The sequence below is a fragment of the Hemicordylus capensis genome, chromosome 13 (genome assembly GCF_027244095.1).
Source record: "Hemicordylus capensis ecotype Gifberg chromosome 13, rHemCap1.1.pri, whole genome shotgun sequence".
Lineage (NCBI taxonomy): Eukaryota > Metazoa > Chordata > Lepidosauria > Squamata > Cordylidae > Hemicordylus > Hemicordylus capensis.
Genome location: NC_069669.1, coordinates 3,718,166 through 3,745,330, shown reverse-complemented (window position 1 = coordinate 3,745,330; position 27,165 = coordinate 3,718,166). Strand labels below are relative to the sequence as shown.

The 27,165-nt window shown below is 47.4% G+C and overlaps 1 protein-coding gene across 7 annotated transcripts in view; it reads left to right on the top strand.

Annotated features, from left to right (window-relative positions):
• CACNA1H (calcium voltage-gated channel subunit alpha1 H) overlaps positions 1 to 27,165 on the top strand; it is a 485,794-nt gene that overhangs the window by 212,080 nt on the left and 246,549 nt on the right. For 5 of the 7 annotated variants that reach the window (XM_053276619.1, XM_053276620.1, XM_053276616.1 and 2 more), the window contains one exon: positions 9,392 to 9,510. In XM_053276619.1, the coding sequence (XP_053132594.1) occupies positions 9,392 to 9,510 (119 nt within the window). Of the gene's footprint in view, positions 1 to 9,391; positions 9,511 to 16,279; positions 16,391 to 16,915; positions 17,015 to 27,165 lie in introns of those variants that run through there. The other 2 variants (XM_053276623.1, XM_053276622.1) reach the window with 2 other exon arrangements.

Below are 27,165 nucleotides of genomic sequence, written 5' to 3'. Positions count from 1 at the left end.
GGGGACATACCAAAATCTAAAGCTTGGGGAGGGCATATTTTCTGGCTTGAGGGGCTCTGAGGTAATTGACTTACACAGCTTAATATGAATAAATCAATGAGGGGCTTCCTGTCCCCCCAAAGGGCTCACCATCTAAAAAAGAAACACAAGATAGACACCAGCAACAGCCACTGGGGGGATGCTGTGCTGGGGGTGGAGAGGGCCCGTTGCTCTCCCCCTGCTCAATAAAGAGAACTACTACTTCTAAAAGGTGCCTCTTTGCTCAGTTGGAAATGCTGGCCCATCCATCTCAACAAAGCCCCAGTCTCCTGCTCTTCAGTCTGAGCAACTCATCTCTAGGGTCAGGATGTTGCCAAAGCACCTGCTCCCTTTCTCTGATGGCAGCCTTGGAGCTTGACCTCTGCTTGGCTTTGATTGCATATCTGCCTCTGGTCCATCTGTTCCTTGTTTGACGCTTGAGAACTTGGGCCCATCCTGCTTCGGGCCCATCTGGCCGCCAGCTCCCCCTGTGCGTCAGGACCCAGCAGCCTGGAACCTGACCCTTTCCCAGGCCTGACATCCTCTGAGCAAGATCCTGTAATTCTTCTGTCTTGCTCTTCTGAGAAGGAAGCACCCTTGCTACTACAAGGAGGGCCAGCTGAGGACAAGACATGCATAATTCACCACACCAGCTGCCATCCTGTGCTGTAGATCGTTGCAAGAGGAAACGTCCCCAAAAACTCATCACCACGGTTGTGCAGGAAATTGAGAGGAAACGGGATGATTACCTTTTCCTGAACCAAGTTAGCTACTAAAAATACTGCGGGCAGGTTTTCTTTTTAAAGGCCAACGTCTAGAGACTTTCCTGGGTGACTCCATGTGCTTGTCGCCCTTGAAATCACTCAGGAGCTCTCCCTTTAATTTTCAAAAGCATCATTAAGGCAGCTCAATTTTCACCTTGATGTCCGTCTGTAGTGGATGCATCTAAGAAAGGCAGAAAGCGATTGTCCCCAGTTGAAACCAAGTACTGGAATGCATAACTGCAATTGCTCACATCCGCCCCTTCTTCCCCTTCCCTCTTGTGGTATTTTTGATTAATCCATTCCTTGATCCAGGCCAGCTTTTGAATAGTTACTTGTATTCCACTCCTGGAGTAGACAAACAACCATCAGCAGGAGCACAGAAAAGGCAGTCTGCACTTGCCTCTCTGTATAGAATATCTATTTCATTAAACTTTCATTATTTCATTCCTGATTCCACTCCACTGCCTTGTTCTTGCATACCACAACTCTTCCCCTTGGATTCTACACCTCTCTCTGTTGGTTACCAATATTGGTGACCTTTGCTTCTGTCTTCCCTTCTCTCTCCACCCCCTCTCTCCCTCTGTCATAATTCAACTGTATGCTCTTTGGGGCAGGGGTCTGTCTGTTTTTGACTTTGTTGCTCTGTAAAGAACTATGTTGACCATTTATGTTTGAGGCATGTGGGGGACTGGGAAGGAAAAAAGACCGTGGCACAAGTCTTGATAGTGGGCTGTCACTGTTTTTCCTGCCCACAGTTCCCCTTGGAACACGATGGCATCACACAGCATCATTCCAAATTGAATTGTGGGGAAGCAAAGATGGCGAAGAACACGCCATCGTGAAACAGTGGTGGAGGTGAAATCAGGTGAAATCAGAAACTGCAGCTGCCACAAAATTCCTGCTGAAAGTTCAGCATAGAGAACTTTCACTTTCAACAAGAACATTTGCATGCGGACCATTAGCTGCACTTATGTGATCTGGTACTCCGTGTCAGCAGCATGTCAGAGAACCAAAACACCTCTTTTCAACTGCTGTGTGTGTGCCTGCAGAAGAAAAGCTTTGAAAAGAAATGCTTTTATCTCATCAATCCTTTTCTGTAATAAGCCATTCCAAAGCAAAAGCAGATCCGCTGAAGGGAGGTTCACAGGAGGGGTGGAGAAGGAGTGCCCAGGAGTTCCAGTCTCAGTTAGCTGGGATTTCAGATCAATTTGGTCTTAACAGGGGCTGGCATAGAGAGGAAGAGAGCAACTTTACCAAGTGTGAGATGCAGGGGGCAACTTGAAAAGGGCAAGTCATGCTTATGGAACAAGCAGGAAGGAGGAGAAAGGCATGAAAGGAACTTTGGGGGCCAGGATAACTTTGAAGCAACAAATGATTTGAATGAGGGGGGAAAACAGCACAGGTTTATCCTTCGATCGCCATTCTGGGATTTATGATGGCAACGTCAGAAGGGAAAGTGGCAGGAGGTCTGTGTTTGTGGGGGGGAATAGAGTTGGGATGTAGGGTGAGAATCCAAGAACAGAGTGGCTGAGGCTTTCCAACTGGATAACATTGCCAAAGCATGACTTTTGGGGGTCTTTTTATTATTTATTTATTATTTATTATTTAAAAAAATTTATACCGCCCTTCCAAAAGGCTCAGGGCGGAGCCTCCTCCTCCTCCTGATATTTATATACCACTTTGCAACAAAGCAATGAGGCAAGTCTCACGATCAGTGAGACCCACCTTAAGGGGGTTTGCGGGGAGAGCAGGCTTAGCCCTTTCTCCCTGCAGACGATCACAATTGCAGCACTCGGCAGCTGGATCGGCTGCCCACACGACTGCAGGCTCTAGCAGGGGCTGCGGGGGGGTCTCCTCATGTGTTGCCGCGGTGCAGAGCAGTGCCATGGCAATACACTATCAAAAAGATGCGCTCACTTTTTGAGGGGAACTTTGAAGGGTTTGCTGCCGGGAACCACGTGGTTCCCATTGCAGCACATGATCGGCCAAAATCAGGCCAGGCTCCCTTAGCCCGATTTTGGCCAATCGTGAGAACAGCCTCAGTGTGTTTTCTTGAGTTGTGTGGGTTGCTAGGCATGCAAATAGGCCTGAGGTGAGGGTGGGAATTGGCAGCCTGGTGCCACAGAGTCACACTAAATCAGGGAAAAGCAGACCCCAAGCAGACTCAAAGGTGACAAAGAATTGGGAGAGGGCACTCTACCACATGAAAGGCTGCCGCTTTTTTTGCAACACTGTACATCACCATCAGCACTCCGAGCCTTTAAAGGAGCACACCCATTTCACCTCTTCGGAGCAGAGCCGCTGATATCCCTCACTATGTTCTTGCCACACACATGTGGGGGTCTATTTTGGGTTGGTTGTTTTGGAAGGGTGACAGGCAGAGAAGAGGCGAGACCGGGCGAGAAGGTTGCTTAGCAACCCAAGCTGAGAACCGATGTTATTAAATGCAATAATGCACTGTGTACTTCTGTTGTAGGAAGAGGGGGAAAATAACTTTAAATAATGCTCTCTCAAAGAGTGGTTAATTCCTCTGTCTCTGAATTATTCTCTTTGTTTCCATTCTTCACTCTAGTGCAATCCAATCCTGGGTATGTTTACTCCAAACAGAGAGAGGCCCCACTGAGTTCGTTGGAGCCTATTCTCTGAATCCACTGAGTCTCGGACCCTGATAAGAACCCAGTTGGGGTGGGGGAGGAGAAACAAACCCCATCTGTGCTAGATAGCAGGAACCACAGTCTCTGAAGAATAAGAGTTTGCCCCATCAAACCCCATCAAAGAGAAGCCCCATCAGATGACTCCACGAATCAAAGGGCCTGGTTCACACAATGCAGACGCACAAGTCTGTTTCAATCCTTAACTCCAAACAGCACCTCAAACATTCATTTAACCGTAGCCAGCCAAACTCCAGTTGAAGGAGAGGGGAGCCCCTCCCTGCTGCCTCTAAGACTGGCGTTTGGAATAGACATGAAACTGCGGTTATAGCTAAGTCAGCATTTGGGCATAACGCTTCAGCGGCAAAACCTCGGTTGTGGGCAGCAAAACTTAGAGACAATCAAAGGTTCCAACTGGAGTTTGGCAAGGCAAACTGGAATTAGCTTTTGGCCCGTAACCGCGGTTTCATGCGTTCAGGCATACTGCAGTTACAACCTCAGCCAACTAGGGATGTGCCAATTGATTTGGATACAAATCGATTTGTACCTGAATCTAGCTGATTTGGGTGATTCAGAGACAAAACAAATCGCCCCTGTGGTCCTTTGGCTAGATTCGGGTACAAATCGGATTGCGCCTGATTTGATTCAAATCGATTCAAGTTTCGGATTCCTCCTATTAATTCCCCCAGATTCCTAGCTTTCATTTAAAAACAAAAAGCTAAGCTCTAGCCCTTATAGAAGTGGAGTTATGGAGTAAAATGTGTGGTCACTATTTTTCAAGTGTTTGGATTCTTTGGTGTATAATAACTTTCACTCAATGAATCCTTCTGAGAATTCATGACACGCCTTCATTTCTTCTATTCATTTTGACTGTCTTTTCGACAGCGCCAACTGTCAACTGGCATGTGCCAACTACACCCCACTCCCCCCCTCAAGGCAGTGGTGTACTACTCAGTTTAAATTAAGTGCCTAATGGGTGTTCTGAGTATAGATTCTCTGGTAGCAAATGAGATTTTCAATACAAACCATGAATCCACTCTCATTTGCTATCAGAGAATCCACACTCAGAACACCTCAGAACCAACAGAACCCTGCACCCCATGGCTTAGAAACCCATGGGGGTGGCTGGCACCCTCTGTTCACTACACCACCACTCACTCTGGGCTACCCCGTCGCCCCCCAAATGCAGTTATGGGGCTGCTGAAACCTACATGATTCCCTACGGAGAAAAACCCTAAAGATGCGTAAACTTCAACAATACACCAAAAATCAGCCCTCTGCCCAAATCCGTTGAAAAAATTCTGGTAGCCTCCTTGCCCCCCTTGGGCACTACCACCAACCCCACACTGCTCTAGGCCACCCCTTTCCTCCTGACATGATAGTACCCATTAGGCATTACCACCCCACCCCACTCTTCCGCCCCAGATCCCACTTTATGCCCCAAATCTGGCCCAAAGACACTAAAACTTCCCAAAAAAACCCACCAAAAATCAACCCTTTGCCCAGTTCCTCTGCAATTTGGGTGATAGCCTCCACCCATTAGGCACTACCACCCCACCCCACTCTTTTGGCCATGGGACCCGTTTTTTTAAATCCAAATTGATTCGGATTCAGATTAATTCGGATCCGAATAGAATCTGGGGTGATTCAGATGGGTCAGATTCGGACCCAAAAACAAATCAGGGGTCTTTCGATTTGGATCTGAATCGAAACAGCAAAAATCTGAATTGCATACCCCTACAGCCAACTATAACTGTGGCTATTCAGGACATCAGAACTCAGCCAGTCAGTCAAATCAAGGTTTAATGTGGGTTATCGACATTAGTGTGATTGTGTGAACCCGTGCCAAGGTAGTTTCCAGCCCAAGATTAATGTGAGATTCCAGCCTTGGTGTGGGTTCACACTATCATGCTGAAATCGGTAGCCCATATTAAACTATTTGAACTACTGAGATCATTCATACAATCAAAAACTGTGTTCTACCCAGGTTTGGGGGCTGTGGTAAGAGGAAAACCTGGGTAGAAGTGGTTGTGTGGAAGCAAGGTAGGAGGAAAAGCTACCCAGGTTTTCCTCCTACCTTACTTACACACAACCAAAAATTGGGAGCACACAAAGCTCCCAAACCTGGGTAGAACACAGTTTTTGATTGTGTGAATGCCCTGAATGTGTGAACCAGACTAGGGGCTCTAGTAACCCCTCCCTGGACTTCTGCTCCATCATCAGGCCCCTTCCATGGCCCTAGGATTGCAGAACCACAGGTGACACTGAGCCACTGACCAAATTCCCAAACCACTACGACATCAGCTGTGGCTGAGGGGAGGCCTAGCTGCTTTAGGCACGACTGCACCCATCCCTGATTGGCTGGTCTAGGGTTGTGAAACCCTGATTGGCTGGACTGCATGAGGGTTGGGCAACTGGTCCATGCCAAACCCCTTTAAGTGGGTGAAGGGAAAAATCACTTCCTACCCATGCAAAGCTGGAATAAATTGCTGGAACTATACTGCCCACTCCATCAACCCTGAAATGGCATCCCTGGAATTAAGCGTCACCACCTCAGCCAGCTCTCCAAACCACTGTCCTGTTTTTATTCAAGGTAACTCTCCCAGTTTGGGGCAGTTGGTTTCTGCAGAGTCTTTCCCTGCTCTTGCATTTGTAGTATGTAATGCAGGAGAGAAATTCATCATGAACGCTGCTCTTATAAGTGCCACCCGAGAGAGACGGCAAAAATGTAATTAATGTGAGGAGGTTTGTTTTTTAAAAGCAATGCAATGAACTCTAAAAGTTCCATTTGTTTCCTTTCTATTTGACTATTATAATAAATTCTTTTAAAAAAAAAAAAAATCTACCCTCAAGGGCTCTTGAGAAACCAGAACCTCCCTCTCTTGTGACAAGGAACACAGCTTTCAATTCCAGCAGGATTTCATATAAATTGGCAGTGCTGTTACTTAAGAAAAATTAAAGACTTAGAGGCAAATGCTAATGGATTAATTAAAACAGCTGCTCCCCCATTCTGTTCCCCCCCCCCCTTTTGGGGTGTGAGTTTGCTTGAAAGCATTTTCCACCCTGATTGCTCCAGAAGCACAATCTTGCACACTTGGACATGGGACATTGTGGAATGTCCCTGACTTTCTCTCTACCTGACTGAATCAAACCATGGCTTAATAGCCCCCTACATAATGATACATCAGAGAAAATACAGCAGCTGAGCTCAGAGAGATGTCCATGGAGAAAGGCACAGAGGCGGCAGCAATGGGAATTGGCAAAGGGCCCCTCAGATCTGTAGTGGGAGTGGCTATTCCAGTCCCAGAGGGGCTTGATCCTGAGGAGAGCTGGTCTTGTGGTAGCAAGCACAACCCCCTTTGCTCAGCAGGATCCGTCCTGGTTTGCATTTGAATGGGAGACTACATGTGAGCACTGGAAGATATTCTCCTTAGGGGATGGGGCCATTCTAGGAAAAGCACCTGCACATTTGCATGCAGAAGGTTCCAAGTTCCCTCCTTGTCCCTGGCATCTCCAAGATAGGGCTGAGAGAGACTCCTGCCTGCAACCTGGGAGAAGCCGCTGCCAGTTTATCCTTGTAGAAGCAGAGTTATGGAGCAAAACATGCAGTCACCATTCTGCTCAAACATTATTTTCAAGCCAATTTACATAATATGCAAATTAGGCACCCAGATTTGGAAAGCCAGAACTTGGCCACCCTATCTTCGGCATGCCGTCACATGCCCACACTGCACGGATCACTGGCTCTTAGGCTCCCTGCCTTTGCCCCTCAACAATTCCCCATTTATCCCCCCCCCAACATGAACATTCCCCTTTTATCCCCCTCACCCCCTCTCCGCCCTTGCCCCCCGCCCCGGCTCTAACTGGCTCTTTATGAATACTAAATTATTAGATAATGGTTGGATACTGAATCCAAATGGATAATGAATAGTAGTGTGCAAAACTGATGTTCTGTTTGATGGCTGCCGTTTGGTGTTGATATTTATCACGTAAGGAGGAAAGGCACACCCAATGCAATCCCAGGCCACGCAGTGCTGATGAGATTGTCCTATTGAGCGATGACATCCTGAGAGCAGAAAAAGAGGGAAGTCTGTTCCACGCCACTAGGGCAAAGGAAGAAAAATGGGAAGGGGCAGGCGGGAGATGGCACTAGTCAGAGGCGTTGGCTCTCTGAACGGCAGATTCCCCAGGGGTTGCATCGTCCAGGTTGATAGCTCATGGTGTCCGTCAGGGTCTGTTGACTCCCTTTGGCCCCAGTAGGTGCTGCTGGCTGCTACTCTTTGAGAAAGAAGACTCATTTGGCTCTAGGTTTGGGTACCAAATGGCCCTACCAGGCAATTAATTTCAGATTAACCTGAAGACAGGGATCTCCAGATGCTCTTGGATTATTAGCCTTTAGCCATTATGGCTGCGGATGATGGAAGTTGTAGTCCTACAACATCTGGGGACCTTAGGTGGAGAACCTCTGCCTTAGGAAAATACCTGACATCCTCTACCACCAAGAATCTTCCACGAGCAGATCAAACAAACTACATGACCCAAAATGCCTTCTACAGTTAGAACTGTTTTGCCTACGTATGCCTGCCATTCATTAAAGGGGTTCTCCCCTCCCTTTTTTAAGAACCAATTTATTGCAACAGAAGCCTAATACCCCCATTAAACGAGGTTTAGATGGAAGGAGAAATGCTAAAATAAGTCTAATCCCTTTCTGGCATGTAGAAATATTTTTAACTAGTACAAGAGCTTCGGCAAATTGCTTCCCAAGAGATAGTCTCTTTCTACTTCCTCCCCAGCCAGAAATGCACTTCAAAGTATTTCTAATATCAGTAAAATATGGGGAATGGAAGATCAAGCAGAGAGAAACCAACACTCCTTCTCAAGCACTGCAGTAGCTGCCCTCCTAAAGTCTCAAAACTGGTGTGTGTGTGGGGGGGGGGGCGATTTTTGACCTACAAAAGAGGAGGCCAGGTCTTCTCCTTGATAACCTCTCGCAAGTGGTCAGTTCTAGAGATGAACAAGCCAGGCTCATCCTTCTGGTGCGATGACCAGGGTGGTCTGGCACCCAGGCATACCCTGCCGCCCACCCTAGTCTCTTAGCGTAGCAGCAGCGGAGTTGCACAGAGGAAGCGCGGGGTCAGCTCGGACTGCGCAGCATGGTATAGTGGTTAGAGTGCTGGACTAGGAACATATGTTTTTCCTTGTCTGGCCCTCGGCTTACTCTGACTTCCAGCTTGTTCTCTGGTTCTGACATCTCCACGCGGACTCCTAGCTCCTGGCTCTCACCTTCATCGCTGCCTGTGACTCAGCTCTGATCCAGCTGGTGCCAGTGGGCACTCAACAGCAGCACTCAACTCCATAGTACTGTTCTGTGGGATGTTCTTTTTTCCAGACTGGATCCTGAACTCATTCTATACGGCCCAAACCCAACATTCTCCCCTAAATGCAGCAAGCTGCTGCCTCCAAATGACTTAGCTGGTGACCTTGGCAGGATGCAGTGCACTTCCAAAGAAGACTTTTCAGCATTGTTTATCTCGGAGATCGTGCCTAGTTCAGCAACAGGCCAAAATCTAAACCTGAGAGCAGTTTACAACTTGTAAATGTCCAGTCCTTCCAAAATCGTGCGGTTTAGTCTTGTTGAAGAAATGTGCTTTTAATCTTTAATGGGTTTCTTAAAAGCCAAAGCAGGAGTCCGCCTCCAACCACTACTGGGGTCCTATGTCTGCAGTCTGGGTACATTTCCAGTCGGAAGGTTTGCTTTGGCTCAACTCAGGATAGCAGTGGGTTTCCTACCACTGCAGTCCAGCTTGTAATAGAAGGAAAAAAGTCATGTCCTTAAAAATAAGTGTCTGCTGACCTGAGCTTGAACCACAGGAGACAGAAAATCTGAACACAACTCTTAATGCAAGCTTCTGGCTTCTTTCCTGTTGTTTCATGTAACCACTCCTCATTCTATTACAGGAAAATCACCTTTTGAACAACTGAGAGGACACAAAGCTACCACCAAACTTACCCAGTGGCAACAACTGATAGAGCTTTCCGTGCCATCTCACCCTGAGGATGCAGAGATTCCTGATCGGGTAAGGGAGAAGCAACAAAATATAAATTGTAGATCAGAAACAGAGTGTAGAACAGTGAACATATCAAGTAGGGGACTTTGTTCGAGTATGGCTGCCTCATAAAGTGAGAAAGGGATGTTCCTGAGATTCTGGATCAAAACAAATAATTGAAATTTGAGGAGATTCTGTCATATTGGATTATAGAAAGAAATGGAACAGTTCAAGACTTTCTAACATGCAAACTATGAGACAAGAGGAAGGGAGTCTGATCTCAAGAGAGGAGCTGGAGAGGAATTTGATTTTGCCTCCAGTTTTGACCTTGCAGATGAGGCTGATGAAAGTGATGGACAATCCTCGGTACCAGAAGAACAAACAGCTCCTGTGCCAGATAACCCAAGACTAAGGACAGGAAACCACCAAAAAGACTTCAAACTTTGTCACTAAATTTTAAATCAATTCAATTTTTGTTTGTTATACAGGGGAGGGATGTGTTGTATTTTAGTCAGTAATCTTTTGCTGTTTGTGGGGAAATTTGTCCCAAGGGAGATCCCGCAGAGAGCGTGGGGAGGAATAAAGAGGAAAAGGGAAGGAAAGAGAAAGGAGAAAACGGAGTTATTGAGCCGGGTCTCACAATCAGTGAGACCCAGTTTTGGAGGCTAAGCCCGCTCTCCCCGCACACGAGCAGGGAGGGAGCCCTGGGTGGCCGGATTGTCCGCCCACACAATTTCCGGCTCCGTGACGGAGCCGGCGGGGGCTGGGGAGCTCGGGGGCCGTGTGGCACCCGGAAGCTCAAGTATGCCCTGCACAAGCGTGCAGGGCATACTGGAGAGACCCCCGGAGCTGGGAGGCAGCTTTTCACCTCCCCTCTGGGGGTCTACTCGTGAGTAGCTGCGGCACGGAGCCACGGCTACTCACGATCGGGAAGCCCGGGTTTGCTGAGCGCTCGCTCCGCAAACCTGGGCTTAGGGGAGGGCTACAAAAGCGGGCTAGCCGCTTGTAAGCCACCGGGCTCGCCTGCGAGCCTGTTGGTTTACATGAGCAGCAAAAATTGGGCTAGGCTCTCCTAGCTCGATTTTTGCTGCTCGTGAGAATAGCCCCATAGTTGAATAAATCTTTAGTTAATCTATTTACGGTTCCTTGAGAGGAGAAAAGCAGCAATAAAACAAATGTGTGTAACCAACATTATGATTGTGCGAACCCATGCCAAGGAGGAATCTCGGGCTATAAACCACCTTGGCATGGGTCCTCACAATCACGTAAATGTTAGTAACCCAAATGAAACCTAGCTTCAAATGATTGTGTGAACAAGCCTAATGTCTTATAAGATTTTGTTCCATTTCTAGAATTTAAGATGTGCTTTTCTGGATTAGATCAGTCTCCAGCTTTACTAGCATTCTAAGATCTTCAGATGAATTGTAGAAGCAATGATTATCTGCTATCCCTGCTCTACGAATTCAACTGATACCACCACCTTCAATCCCTCCCTTTTGAAGACACAAATTATAGCTTCGTTTACAGGTTTCAAAGAGAACAGTGAAAAGGCTTCATAGCTTAAGATGAGTCTTTGTTTCTGCTCTGCAGCAGGAACAGAAAGATAAGCAGTCCTTTCTCCAGCAGAGTCTTCTAGCCAGGCTTTTAAGAGCTTAAGAAAGTTCACCTAGCAGCCACGTTCTCTTTTTGCTAAAAGATAACCTAAGCTCTTGAGAACAGGGAGAGCTGAATTTAAGTTGAACAGGAAAAATATTGCAGGAAAAATTAAACAGCCCAAAGCCTTATTGATTGTGGGTGTAATGCGAATTCTTTTTCTTCACTCCTCCATAACTAGCTTGACTTTCTGTTAAATCGCCAGCATCCCATTCTAATAAAGTTATAGTCTTTCTTTCTTTCTTTCTTTCTTTCTTTCTTTCTTTCTTTCTAAAAAGCATAATTAAGCTATGGAATTTGTTGGCACAAGATGTGATGGCTGCTTGAAAAATAATTTAGACACATTCATGAACATAAGAACAACCCTGCTGGATCAGGCCCAAGGAAGCCCATCTAGTCCAGCATCCTGTTTCACACAGTAGTCCACCAGATGCCACTGGAAGCCCACAGACGAGGGCATGCCCTCTCGCCTGTTGTTACTCCCCTGCAACTGGTACTCAGAGGCATCCTGCCTTTGAGGCTGGAGGTGGCCCACAGCCCTCCGACTAGTAGTTGTTGATAGACCTCTCCTCCATGAAGTTATCCAAACCCCTCTTAAAGCAATCCAGGTTGTTGGCTGTCACCACATCTTGTGGCAGAGAATTCCACAAGCAGATTATGCATTGTGTGAAAAAGTACCTCCACTTGCTGGTCCTAAATTTCTGGCAATCAATTTCATAGGATGACCCTATGAAAGTGACAGACACAACCCTACCTCGAGCATGAGAATCCAGCCCTTCTTTCTGCTTTTGCAGCAAAGGAAGAAGAGATAGGCAAGCTGCAGCAGGAACAAACATCTTTGCTTGTTTCTTTCTCCCAAGATAATCGTCCTATAAATGCAAGACCCAGATTTCTGGCGCCCAAGCAATTACCACTTGATGGAAGATTGGTCATACCCTGGGCCCGGGCGCTGCTTGTTTTCAGTAACCGTAATGGTCACAAAATGCTGAAAATGAGTGTTTTGTTACCAAATCAAGAGCAGTGTTGAAATCGGAGGCTGCCTGGCGTACAAACCATTGTCCTCTTTTGCAAACTGTCTGTATTGTAATGTACTGAAGCAGGGATTTTCCACCAGTCCAATTCCAAAACATCTGGGGAACCAAGTCTGAAGATTCCTGTACTAAGAAGTTTTGTAGCGGTGATAATGAAACCCTTTGGCCATGAGTGACTGGTCTACACTCATGTCACCTAAGGAAAATGGGTGGCATTGTGGGCAGAAAAAATGGATCTCACTGCAGTTGGTTGAGCTGTTCTGATCATAGGAAGGGGGTGTGGCGGGTCAGGTAGAGTGATATAAGGAAAGTAGGGTGGAAGAATCAGGGGCCTAAGGAAGGAAGGAAGGAAGGAAGGGTCACTATTCAGTGTTGCCTTTAATTCTTTCCATCTATTTTTAGAATGAGTTTTGTTCTGGGCAGCAGTATCAAGGCAGTGTGTGTGCACGTGCACATTCAGTACGGGGTGATTCAACCTGAGCAGGATTGAAAATTAACTGAGCAGACATCAAAAAAGCTTGTGTGCGTGCACACACATGCACGCCTTAGAGGGAACACTGCCCACATTGTACCAGGATTCCTGATGGTCACCACGCTTGTTTGTGAAGGCTGCCCTTCCAAATGGCTCCCTGCACATATTTGCCATATGAAAAACTACGTTCCAGACACTAGGAGAAAGGCATAAAACCAGGGGGCATTGTTTCTATAATGCAGGAAGCGTCCCAGTTCTCTCTTTATTGTTACCATTGTGAAGCCCTGTCGCAAAAGCCTTTTCTGCTGTCATATCTTTGTTGTTCAGGGTAGATTTCAGCAAGCTAATACTCCTGAATTCTTGGCTGGCAGTTTTTCTTGGGGAAGATTATCTAGGTGGTAGTACCCCAGGGGGGAAATTAGCCCTGGTGATATGCAAATGTTTATGCCGGCTGGGCTTCTATTCAGACCTACAAACATTACAGCAGCCAAAAGGTGGCCAAGGGATGCCTCCACACAAGGCTTTCTTCAGAAATTGACTGACAAAACTGTGGCTCTTTGATTTCCAGACCTCCAATCCAGACCCTATTGCTGGGAGGACTGGGATCAAAAGAGCCACATCATGAATCCTAGGTGTGTCCATGAACAGATGATGGTTTCCAGGTTCTTTCCTCTTGCTGCCTCCCTGGAAAGTTTGCCAACCTTCCAAAACGGTTTTGGGAGTCACACGAAGGGAAGATGTCGACACTTCAGCCCGCACTGGGTCTTAAACTGGATGGCAGGTGGAGATTCCACCTGTACATCACCACAGGCCAAAGGAGAGAACTGTAGGGAGTGGTGCCAGCCAAGGAATAGGAGAGATTGGACAGGTGACACACAGAGGAACATAGGATGCTGCTTTGCCATCCAGGTTGTACAGATTCTTCTTATCTTGGTTGTCTTTTAAATGACCACAATGACATCTTATAATGTGGCTAAGTTCTGTTTGATAGCCAGTAAAATCCACCAGGAGTTCATTAAGAATCATTAACTGATCTGTGTGCTTAAGTATGTGCTTAACTGAGGCAAGCACTCCGCAAACCCGGTTTTAAAAATCGTGAGTAGCTGCGGTGCGGATCCGTGCCGCGGCTACTCACAGGTAGACCCCCGATCGGGAGGCTGAAAAGCAGCCTCCTGGCTCCCCAGAGCAGGCTGTCTGCTCATCTGCAGGGAGAGCAGCTTAAGCCCGCTTTCCCCGCAAACCCCCTAGAAGAGCCTCACTTTATCATAAATTTGTAAGTTATGGGGGGGGGGCGGGGTTGGTTGGACTTCTGTTTGTAAACTATGCTGGTCTGTGATTGTAATAAAGGGATTGAATTGAATTGGATGCTGCTTTATACCGAACCAGACCATTGGCCTATCTAGCTCAGTATTGTCTACACTGACTGGCAGCGGCTTCTCCAAGGTCTCTCTCAGCCCTATCTGGAGATGCCAGGGAGGGAACTTGGAACCTTCTGCATGCAAGCAGGCAGGTGCTTTTCCCAGAGTGGCCCCATCCCCTAAGGGGAATATCTTAAAGTGCTTGCATGTCGTCTCCCATTCAAATGCAAACCAGGGCAGACCCAGCTTAGCAAAGGGCCATGCTTCTTCTACTCAACCAGCCTGTGACTACAATTCATGCTTCTACCACAAGACCTCTCTCTCATACTCCTACCTTCCGGGTTTTTGCTCATCTAATCAACGAGACTTCCCATCCCGGGCTGGCACCAAATGTTGCTTTGACCCATACATAACCTGCTGGGGGCGAGCCCCCTTTCAAAACTGACCTTTGCACAAAACACCGGTGTTCTAGTGAAAAGGACACTGGGCTATCCCTTCAGATGGCCTCCCCACGCGTGCACAGGCCGTTTCAAGAGACAGCCCTGTGTGAGCGGCCGGCAGGTCACAAGGAGCTATGGTGGTTGGGTTGCTGCCTCCCCGCTGCTGCAAACTCTGCAGTTACTGCTCCCAGGGGCAGTTCAAAGGCGCCTCCGCACCTCTTGTTTTAAAAAGTAGCGGCCAGTGGGCCACGGGGGAAAGGAAGCTCTCCTCCCCCTCCCTCCACACAGGTCGAATTGATTTGGATTCGAATCTAATCAAGTCCGAATCAAATTGGGCTGATTCGATCCATGTTTGAATCAAATCCAGATTTTTTATTCATGCACACACTTAGTGCTGGGACGTGAAGGACACTCCTGCCCTCTGTGCCAGCTTCTGCATATCATCCGACTTCCTGAACCACCAGCCAAGGAAAACCTTGAGGGTGGCCCTCGTGAGCCATCCATTATAGGTATTTAATGCACTCATGGAGTGCCCTCTGTTTGTTCTACGGGATTAATAGGTGGATTTAGCTGATGGGCAGCTGAGCTCAGGAAAACAGTTATCCAGTTATCGATCCAAGAAGCGGTCCTTCTTAAGAATGGGACTAATAAAGCTCTGAAGTCTGAGGAGTACGTTTTGCCTTCTGCCTGGAGAAGCATTCGGCTCTCAGGGCTGGCCATGGGCAGCTGCTGCAGGAGCCCAAAGTCAAGACTGAAGACGCCAACCAGGGAGCCAGGAGACAGACCCACAGAGCACTCTGCAGCGTGGAAGTTCTGGATCCTACCCCTTCTTTTTAGAAGGCCTTGAGCAACATGAAGCTATATTACTGGGTGGCATCTGGGAGTGGAGCTTGAAGAGTTCATTATTGCAGCCCTTCCCAAAACTTACATTGCAGGACCTTTTCAAAATGTGTGCAGCCGGACACACAAAACGTGTCGCTCCAAAAGCAATGTGCCGGTCTAAGAGACCATTTGTGCATTTCAGTCATTCAAGTCAAGCAAAAATGGTCTTATGATAAAAGATGCAAAAAGTGCCTGGTAACAATGGGAGTGGGGAAGGAAAATGAGTCGTCCAGGATTCTGAACAAGCCTCTCGATTTATCCTCCCCCTGGAAACTCCACTGCTACTCTCCAGAGATCCTTCCCCAGTGAATATAACATACTTCTGCATCAGTGCTATCAGTTCCCCGTTCTGAGGATTCTCCTACTCTGTGTAGGCTTCTAAATGTGATGGAATGTGGCTCTAGGCGACAAAGTCTGTGCACACAGGCAAGGAAAATGCACAGGTGTGCATTGCAGCATCACATGCTATGTGCGTGCATTACAGTCACATGCCACTGAATTTCCCATACTAAAAGCCCTGCTAGCTTCACCACTGAGCAGCCACAACAAAACACAATATGCACGCTTGTCATGACTCCTACCAGAGCCAGAAGCAAGAGGGGGAAGCCCATGGGGGTTGAATCCTGGTCTGTAAGGGATTCACAGTAAGCCACCATCCACTTTATGGTGATGTGGGACAAACCATTCTTTCCACAGAAGATTTATGGGGCGGGGGTTGGGGGTAAAGTGGCAAGACCCAGCCAAAAAGGGGTCCCAGGCCTCCAAAGGTGTCAGTATATATTAACTGTGAGGTGGTGTGTACAGCTTTAAATACAAAGTGCAAGTCACCGTGTTACAGCAGGTGGTGTAACTGGCAACAGGTGAAGCCTGTTAACAAGTGGTAAGGCCCTGAGTAATGGCCTGTGGTGATTGGTCACTACTAGTATAAGGGTATAGCTCACACCAGAGCAACTTGTCCACAGTGGTTAATGCTGCAACACTGTGGTCCACCCGGCTGATGCTGTATCTATGTGCTTATCTGTGTGCCTTACATATGTGAATGTGTAACCGGACCTTATAGAGACAATACATCATGTGAGTGTCCTCAACTTCAATATATTCCTTTGTGGCACTTTTACCTGTGTGTGGAGTGTTCTTGCTGAACCAAGTGGGACACAGGTGAGTTACTCTGCTATAGGGTGCAGCACCCAACAAAAGGCGTGTGACCGAGGCAGACCCAAAGTGAAGAGCGGCACACTTCAGCAACAAGGCTTGATTATCAGAGTAAAAGGAAAAGGTGTGCAATGAGAACAATTGAGTTTTCATAAAACAGATTGTAAGAGAGACTTTTCATTCATCTGGCAATGCAGATGCCAAAAAGTCAGTAAAGGAAAATAGCTTCCCTGATACGCTGAACTGACTCAGTCCTAACATATTACACACAGGCTGGGGCCTTCCCACGTCCCCAGAAGCTCAGCTGTTGCTTTCTCGGGGCCCTCCTGGGACAGACAGACTAGCTAACAAGCCCAGGCTTCTGCTGGGGGTGGAGCCAGAACTCCCCATCCTGTCCTCTAGATTGGTCCCCTTGATTTGAACTTCCTGGGCTTTTCCTCTTTTTAGGAAAGGGCCTCCCTCCACGCCTTCCCAACTCTGCAAGGTTTGCAACAAAGTTGTCCATTTGCTGGCTGAAGATCCTCTCCCGTCCTGAAGAGATGCAAAGTAAGGCCAATATTTCTTGTTAGGGGTGTGTGTGTGTGTGTTTGAAATCCTGCATGAAGGGGTTTAAATTTCAGGATTTGGTATTATAAATAAGTAAATAAATAGCAGCTGAGAGGCCCAAAATTCACCAGGCAGTTCTCTGGTTTGTGGCCCTGTGACTGGGAAAGAACCTGTCCTCTTCTCTGCATGAAACAGAACAGGGAGCCACTGTTAATAAACTGAATTTACAGCAGCCTGCTGGAGGTTCTGCATAGGAAGCATTTTGAAATCCGCTTAAAATTTATTTTAAGTCCATCCTTGCATCACTCTTGATTCCCCCCCCCCAAAAAAACATGCCTGAGTCCACACCACAATCTCACCCCACCCCCTACATTTTGAGCATCAGAGGCAGCATGGACTGCAAATGATAAATGTGTCTGTCCAGTGTAAGACTTCAGAACTATTAACTCAAGAGCTGCAACTGAGTGAGACAGAGAAGATACCTTAGGTGAATTTGCCTTAGGAACATAGAAAGCTGCCATACTGAGTCAGACCACTGGTACATCTAGCTCAGTATTGTTTACACAGACTGGCAGTGGCTTCTCCAAGGTTGCAGGCAGGAGTCTCTCTCCGCCCTGTCTTGGAGAAGTTAGGGAGGGAAGTTGGAACCTTCTGCTCTTTCCAGAGAGGCTCCATCCCCAAAGGGGAATATCTTACAGTGCTTACACATCATGTCTCCCATTCATATGCAACCAGGACAGAACCTGCTTAGCTAAGGGGACAAGTCATGCTTGCTACCACAAGATCAGCTCCTCGCCTTGGATGCTGCGATTAAAAAAAAAAAAGATTGGTTTCAGAAACTTAGAACCAACTGCGAACAAACAGGGTGCCTAAACCTATGTACAGTGAATAAATCATACACATTATATGGAAATATGTCATCATAAATTAAATGCATGACTCATGCTGGAAGTCGACTGTGGCATGTTTTCCAGTAATTCATAGATGCTTGCCAGTTCTCAACAATTGATGGCATTTCTGTCTGCCCTCCTTTACTCGATCATACTTTTGTCAGAGCAGGCATAATGGCATAATTCTTCCGTTACTGGAGATGAGGAGAAGTGCTAGCATTTCATATAAATCAGGCTTCCTCTCCCCACTCCACATTTAGGGCATCAGGCCATAGCGATGGTAGAGTGCTGGACTAGGACCGGGGAGACCCGAGTTCAAATCCCCATTCAGCCATAAAACTAGCTGGGTGACTCTGGGCCACTCATTTCTCTCTCAGCCTAACCTACTTCACAGGGTTGTTGTGAGGAGAAACTTAAGTATGTAGTACACCGCTCTGGGCTCCTTGACGGAACAGCAGGATATAAAATGTAATAATAATAATAATAATAATCTGCTTTGCGTGCAGAAGGTTCCATGTTGAATCCCTGGCAGCATCTCCTGGTTGGGCTGAGTAGGGCTCTTGCCTGAAAATTTGGAGACCTGCTGCCAGCTAGTGTAGATAATAGTGAGCTAGATGGATCAATGCTTTGACTCAGAGAACAATTGTTATTACTATTATTCAACCCATGGGCTTCCGTCCTGCCCAAAGGAGCAACAGAGAACAGGTCTGCTCCTTCTTCTATAGGACCTAGCAAGCTGCCTTACACCGAATCAGACCCTTGGTCCATCTAGCTCAGTAGTGTCTACACTGACTGGCAGCGGCTCTCCAAGGTTTCAGGCAGGAGTCTCACCCAGCCCTACCTGGAGGTGCTGCCTGTAGAATCCAAGGGAAAGAGTTCTGGTATGCAAGGACAAGACAGTGGAGTGGAATCAGGAATATGAAGAATTTAATGAAAAAGATATTATTTACAGAGAGGCAAGTGCAGACTGCTTTTCCGTGCTCTTGCTGCTGGCTGTTTGTTAGCCCCACCTCTACTCTGGGACTGGAATAGACGTAACTAAAAACCCCTTCAAAAGCTGGCCTGGATCAAGGAATGGATTAACCAAAAACACCACGCTGTGGGGATTGAAGCTGGGACCTTCTAAAGTAAAGTAGGTGCTCTAACACTGAGTTACAGCCTCATCCCCTAAGAGGAAAACAGTCGTCCCTCACCAACCTCTAGGGTTTCATTCTGGCAAAACCTCGCCGTTGGCAAACTTGCAGTTGGCGAGGCATTAAAGTCTATGTGAAACGGGGTTAGCAGAACCACGACCACAAAAAGTCCTAAAATAAAGGGGAGGGGTTAAAAAAAGCTAAAAATTACAAAAAATCCTGTAATATTGCCAAGAGTCACTAAGAAGAATGAGCAGATCGAACCTCGGGACATTTTTTTGAACCCCCCAAAATCACTCAAAGGCATTTTAAAGTGGCAAGGGACAGCAAGTTCATTAAGGGTTAGCAAGGGTCACCAAGAGGAATGAGCAGATCGAACCTCTGAACCCCCCCAAAATAACTTTTAAAAAACCTTGCCAAATGTGAATACTCAGGTCGCAGTTGGCAATATCTGTCACCATTTCCCATTTGCATATACTCAAAACCATGGTTGGTAAACCCGTGGTTGGCAAGGGATGATTGTATCTTAGTGTTTGCATGTAGTTCCCCATCCATGTGCAAACCAAGGTGGACCCTGCTTAGCAAAGAGGACAATCCATGCTTGCTACCCCAAGACCAGCTCTCCTCCCCAAATGACAGCCCTTCCAATATTTGAAGATGGCCATCGTATCTCCCCTTCTCTCTATTCATGACCCCAAGTTCATTCTGTCCCTTGCAAGAGCCTACACAGCATCCTTCGGCTCAGTTGACAACTAGAATTCCTGATTGGGAGCTGCAGATGGCAGGTGTTAGCAGGGCCTTGATTAAAAACTGTAAAACAACCCCTCTTGACACGTCTAGCGTTATGGCAACACATTAAGTCGTGCGAGAATCAGCAGAGCATTAAATAAAGCACAAAAGAGTCCCAATAAATTATGTAAATCTATTTGGGATTTTTACAGAAAGGGACATTATTATGCTATAAATGTCAGGTGGAAAAGACAGCTTGAGAGGACAGAGCTGGGCTGAGGCATCCTCCACCTCCAATGGGAGCTTTCGGCAGTGTGCTTTGGAACACTTGAAATACTGGTGCGGTGAGTTGATGGAGTGATGGATTGTGCTCAGAGCAGGAGAGTCAACTCTCAACATTTGGATGGGTGACCACATGTGAGCATTGTCTGCTGTAAAATATTCCCCGTAGGGGATGGGGCTGTAGCTCAGGGGAAGAGCCTCTGCTTTGCACACACAGAAGGTCCCAGGTTCCATCCCTGGCAGCATCTCCAGGTAGGGCTGGGAAAGACTCTTACCGAAAACCTTGGAGAACCACTGCCAAGTGTTCTCTCTAATTTTTTCCCCATCTGTGTGCAGAATGAGTTTTGTTCTGGGTGGCAGTATCGAGGCAGGACAAATCTGCAACAAATCTGCCACTTGCTCCACACAGCACCTTCTGTCTTCCATTGGGGAGGTCCTCTGAATGCACATGCATCAAAAAGCTTGTGAGCGCATGCACAGGCTCACACCTTAGAGGGAACACTGCCGCTGCCCGTCTGTGCACTAGACAGTACTGAGCTAGATGGACTCATGGTCGGTAGAAAGCAGCTTCCTATGTAACCGTAATTTCCCAACTGCTCTCTGCCAGCTAAGCGTACTATGAGAAAATGGCTAGGAGGATGCAGCCAAAAACAAATTAATTAAAGAATTAGCTGCACCTGGGAGCCCAATCAAGACCTCTTCAGGACTCTGGCTTAGTGACTGCTTCCCTGACCCCCATCCCACTCACTGCCCTGGCCTCGTGCCCTGAGAATCGTTGCACATGGGGGGGGGGGGAACAACCCATCTCAACAGACTATTTTATCTTAAAAAAATAAAATTAAGTAAAATAAAACCTGATGGTTTTGAAAGTAAAATGTCGCAGATGCTTAAAAAGCTCTCTATGTGTCCAATTATAATTTCATTTCTAAACTGCATTGGTAACAGCCAGCCTAGTTTAATTAAAAATGCATCTGAAGCACAAGAACATCCCGCATTATCAAGCTGCCAATCTCGTCTGGAAGAACTTTCTGCTGAATGATTGGAATATATTAGAAATCCATTGTTTCTAATACAATTCTCCCCCCCACACACACACACACCCTGCTTTATCCCTCACTAATTTATTAGTGACTCCCCTCCTCCAATTCCCTTCCTCTTCTGTTAATCTTTCCAAATAACTTGAAAGTGTCCCTCTGTCTATTTAGCTAAATGAATTCAGTCCACAGATAACTCATTATTTTTTTTAGCATGATTTATGCAAGGGCTGTTAGCTAGATTGCACCATGGTTGAAGGTTTTTTGGCAATCAGGAAAACCCAGATTGAAGTGAGCGAGAATTAAGTAAGTGGAAAACAACCCACCTCCCCCTGACAAATATGCAGCCTGCACCTTCTGTCTTCCATTGGAAAGGTACTACACTGCTCTACAGAGAACTTCCAAACCCAGAGTCATGACACAGTGATTTTGCAGCCCATCTCAATGGTTCATAAGGACACACGGTACAGTCCCCTACCCTGAGAGGACTGTACCATCTCATTGGGCGCATGGGGCAAATCACTTGCTTTGAAGGCACCTCATATCACACCGAGTCAAAATGTAGGATTTTGTTCATGCAGCATTGTTTCCAGCAATTGTGGGCACTGTGACTGAAATGAGATCCACTGCATTGCTTCTCCAAGAAGCATTCTACAGTGTTTTCTTTGAGCACCAAGGAAACCATTGCTCAGTACTAACACAAAAGCAACCTACCTTCCTCACAGGGTTGTTGTGAGGAGAAACATAACTATGTACCCCGCTCTGGACTCCTTGGAGGAAGAACGGAATATAAATGTAAAAATTAAATAAATAAATAAATAAATTAAATAAATAAACAAGCACAAAGAAAGACTCATAGGTTTGCAGACTTGAGAAACCATGATGCAATGTAGCTGTGGGGGGAAAGCACACATGCATGAGAACCACTGTTCAGGCAGTTCTGAGACTAGAATTAAAAAATAATAATAATGCTCCACAGCGCCACTGTCCTGCACACAGAGTGATAACCTGCATTTCTGGGCATGCTAAAAGTTCTTCCCCACACCAGTGAGTACCTGCATCAAGCCAGCCTTTGCCTTTCCTTCCCTGCTCCTTTCACTCTCTCCAAAATTGACCTGGCCATGTGCCAGCATGTGACAAAATACTGAGGCTGGCAGGGAGGATTCTGCCTCTCTTTCGTATGCCCTTGATCTTGCAGGCCATTTCCCCCTTCACTCCTGCGTGTGCATTCCAGTGACTGCATCGATCTTCACAATCTTGCTGGCTGATTGACAGGGAGGAAGAAACGTGTGCCAAAACCCTCCTCTCCCCAATATTGACGTAAGCCTGGATTAGCAACGAGGGAGTCAATGAAGTTAGAGTAGCGTAGAACCAGAGCAGTTCAGTGGATCAAGTGTTGGCCCCGGGCCTGTATTCAAATCACAGGTCACTCTGCTTGATTCTTGGCATCACGATTCACCCGCAGATTCGCAGATCATTTGCCTGCTAGGGAGAATGCCAGAGTAGGCAATCCAAGAGCAGAAGTCTAGACTTGATAAAGGTTGCTAGCTCAACCAGGAGGCACCTTTTAAAGTGGGGATTCTCTTCTATTTAGCAGGGGGAGCGCACATTTGTGTTCCGTTTTCCATCAGGAGCCTTTTTAGGACAAGGAACCATTTCCTTAGGAACAGAGGAATCTGCCTTATACTGAGCGAGACCATTGGTTCATCTAGCTCAGTATTGTCTACAAAGACTGGCAGCAGCTTCTCCAAGGTTGCAGGCAGGAATCTCTCTCAGCCCTATCTGGGAGACGCTGCCAGGGAGGGAACTTGGGACCTTCTGCATCTTCCCAGAGCGGCTCCATCTTACAGCGCTCACATGTAGTTTCCCATTCAAATGTAAACCAGGGTGTGTCCTGCTTAGCAAAGGGGGCAATTCATGCTTGCTACTGCAAAACCAACTCTTGCTCTTATTCATTTTGTTACTTAAATTGCTTTGAGAACTTCTTTGCTGAAAAGCAATATATGTAAATATTAATATTACTAGTCGATCGGCACAGAGCATCTGTGCGCTCTTTGGGACCGGCTGTCCTCCCCTCCCTCCCACCCCACAATCTTGCCATCCTGCCCCACTCTCTTGTCCTCCCTCCTCCCCCTGCCCAACTCCTCCGGGCCGGACCAGGCCTGCCACTTACCTCCTGGGTGCGCCTCAGCCAATCAGGTGCCTCCGCCGCCCAGCCAATCAGCTGGGCGCCGGGACGCACATTCTAAGGCACACCCAGGATAATTAATAATATAGATTATTATAAATAGATAGATAGATAGATAATTTATCATTTTCTTCTACTAAGGCTGAGTTAAAAGTTTCATCTGAGAACTTTTGGATCAAATTTGTCTGACATTTGGTCAGATCCAACCATCATGAAGGTCCCAGGTTCAATCCCTGGCAGCCTCTCCAAGACAGGGCTGAGAGAGACTCCTGACTGCAACCTGGGAGAAGCTGCTGCCAGTCAGTGTAGACAATACTGAGCTGGATGGACCCATGGTCTGACTCAGTATAAGGCAGCTTGTTATGTTCTAATAATACTAATACTACCCTGGTGTGATAATTGTTTGTGGTGCTTTACAGAGTAACGGAAGCAGAAACAAAATCCCTGCCCCATGCATGCCAAATGACTATTTAGTCTGCAGTGGGAGAAGGGAAAGCAACAGGAGGAAAGCAGAAGAAAGGCTAGCAAACTGAGAAATGAACAAAACAGATGCGGGAAAGGAAATGCATTACACATATGTAACTCCTAAAGCTAATGCTCACCTTAGATACAAAAATATCACAACCTTGAAAGGTCTTTTCAGCTCAGTTTTTAAATCCGAGCTACTGTTTAAGTTAGCAGCCACCACATGTTGTGGCAGTGAATTCCACAAGCTAATGCATTGGGTGAAGAAAGCCCTTTGCTTGACCTCAACATACTGCCAATCAACCTCAGTGGGTCAGCTCAAATTCCAGGATTATATATGAGAGAGAAAGCCAGGGCCATCTTCTCTCCTCGAACCTCTTGGAAGGCCTCTAGCTTAAGTTGTGCATCTTTATTTTTGGCTTCCATGTTTTAAACCCCCCCCCCCCCATAAAACACAATTCCAAAACAAGCAAACCAGAATAGAAGGAAGAAATCATACATAGTACTTTCCATAAAACACATGATCTTATCGGGCAAAAGAGAGAGAGAGAAAGATATCCAAAATGCATCTATGGATTCCATTATTTTCTTATTGTCTAATAAAAAAGTGACCTTACTAGCAGGAGATAAATGCACAAAATGTTTTCCGAGAACACAGGAGACAAGCGGCCTGCTCTTTAATTACCACTCAGAAGAACATTGCCAGGGAAATGGGTCTTGCTTTTCCACCCCCTTGAGGTGTACAGTCACAAACAATGCTCTAAAAAGCCCCCTTTGAACCTGCCAAAATGTTGGCCTGCATTCGCGAAAATGCAGTCGACCCAAAGGCACGTTCCTTTTAAATCCACACAGATGGCTCCAAGCCATGGGACATCAACCTCTGCCCTTTGAGCATCTGCTGCACGCAATAAGAAGTTGATGGCCCTGAGTCTTGCTAGTTTTCTGTCCTGTGGCACATTGACAAAGGCACTTATATAGGAACATAGGAAGCTGCCTCCTGACGAGTCAGACCCTTGGTCCGTCTAGCTCAGGATTGTCTACACGGACTGACAGCAGCTTCTCCCAAGGTTGCAGGCTGCAGGAGTCTCTCTCAGCCCTCTCTTGGAGATGCTGCCAGGGAGGGAACTCGGAACCTTCTGCATGCAAGCAGGAAGATGCTCTTCCCAGAGCAGCCCCATCCCCTAAGGGGAATATCTTCCAGTGCTCACACATGTAGTCTCCCATTCAAATGCAAACCAGGGGAGACCCTGCTTAGCAAAGGGGACAATTCATCCTTGCCACTGCTCTCCTCCTGCTGCCACTGTTGGACTCTGGGATGCACAAACCAGATCAAGGCCTTGGGGGAAAGTGGGTCCATTTGTCCATAGAAATGCCCTGATTAACTGGACCCAAAGCCAGAGAGAGAGAGATTGAGAGAGAGAGAGAGTGTGTGTGCGCGTGTGTGTGCGCATCCAGAGTGTTTTCTGGATCTGCACATCAGTCTGGCCCTGGATTGTAGTGTGCATGTCCTTAACTCACCATCCACCAAGTCACTAGAACTGAGCTGAGGCTAACCTGTGACTGTGCATGACGCATGCCCTCCCCACATTCCCCTGGGCAAGGAGCGCTGCTGAGTCACTGCCTCCCCCCACCCACCCCGGTTGCCAAAGCAGTCAGGTCAGCTTCAGAACCATGTGGGTCTCTCAACCCTCGTTGGCCCCTGTGTTCAAGCCCTGCTTGTAGGCTCTCCAGAGGCCCCTGGAGAAAATAGGATGCTAACCAGATAGGCCTTTGGGTCTGATCTGGCCAGGCTCTCTCTTAGGCTCTTTCAGCTGCCTCCCCAACGCCTTGGCTTCCCTTCCAGAAGGCATGACCCATTCCCACCAGAATCCTGCTGTTTCCTCTGTTCTCGCCACCTCCTCCTGCTTCCAGATGGGATGCCCAGAGAACCAGCTTTGGGGGATTGCTTTGGGGTATCGGTTAATCCCACTGGATCCTTCCATGAAGCAAGCAAAAGAACCCACTTGGTTAGATGGGCAAGAGCAACAGAGGACACCAGGCTCAGAGCAGACCCCTACCAGACTTGAAGGGCTCCCAATAGCCTAGCACAGGGGTTCCCAACCTGGAAACCCCAGAGGGTGTTCGGCTAGAGCCACAGTGGATGATTGGAATTGTAGTCCACAACATCCAGGGTGCCCAAGTGGGGAGGCCAACAGAATGTGAAACAGCCAGCCAGCCGAGTGAGAGCATCTTGGAGTCAGGCTGTACGCACACTTAAGCTGAGGAGATGTGGCCTTTGCCAATATGAGCCATTGTGGATTCACTTTTGTGGATATGGGACCCAAACAGGTCAAGTCCCTCTTTCGAAAGATGAAAGGAATCTCAGAAGTCACCGGCTGACATTCAGACCAAGTAGGTGCAGCGGGAAATGACTTGCCTAGCAAGCATGAGGTTGCCGATTCGAACCCACGCTGGTATCTATAGGGGGCAGCAGCGATATAGGAAGATGCCGGAAGGCATCATCTCATACTGTGCAGGAGATGGCAATGGTCAACCCCTCCTGTATTCTACCAAAGAAAAGCCACAGGGCTCTGTGGGTGCCAGGAGTCAACACCGACTCGACGGCACACTTTACCTTTACTTAACAGTATTAATCAGGAACCACTCTAAACAGCGACTTCAATTTCAATAGGCCTACATAATGGTGCAGTGGGGAAATGACGTGATTATCAAGCCAGAGGTTGCTGGTTCGAATCCCTGCTGCTGTGTTTCCTAGACTATGGGAAACACTGATATCGGGCAGTAGTGATGTAAGAAGATGCTGAAAGGCATCATCTCCTACTGTGCGGGAGGAGGCAATGGTCAACCCCTCCTGTATTCTACCAAAGACAACCACAGGGCTCTGTGGTCTCCAGGAGTCGAAAACGACTCAACGGCACACTTTACCTTTACTGTCTTTTGTAAGAGGAGGAGATCTGGTCTTGTGGCAGCAAGCATGACGTGTCCCCTTTGCTAAGCAGGGTCTGCCCTGGTTGCATGTGAATGGGAGACTACGAGGTGCTTCACACGATCAAAGTGAAGTGCCTCGAGGTGGTTTGTGGGGAGAGCAGGCTTAGCCCTCTCTCCCCGCACACGAGCAGGGAACTGTCCCCGACTACCAGCTCCATCACGGAACTGGTAAGGGCGGCAGGGATTAGGGGCCGCCCAGCCCCTGGAAGTCCTAGAATGCCCCGCACAAGTGAACAGGGTATTCTAGGGAGACCCCCGAGGCCGGCAACTTCCCGGCCAGGGCTCTCCTTGTGAGTCACTGTGGTGTGAAGCCATGCCGCAGCATCTCACAGTTGGGGAGACGGGGCTAGCGGAGCGCTTGCTCTGCTAACCTCATTTAACGGGAGGGGTATTTAGCGGGGTTTACTGCTGGGAGCCTCAGAGGAGAGCTAGTCTTGTGGGT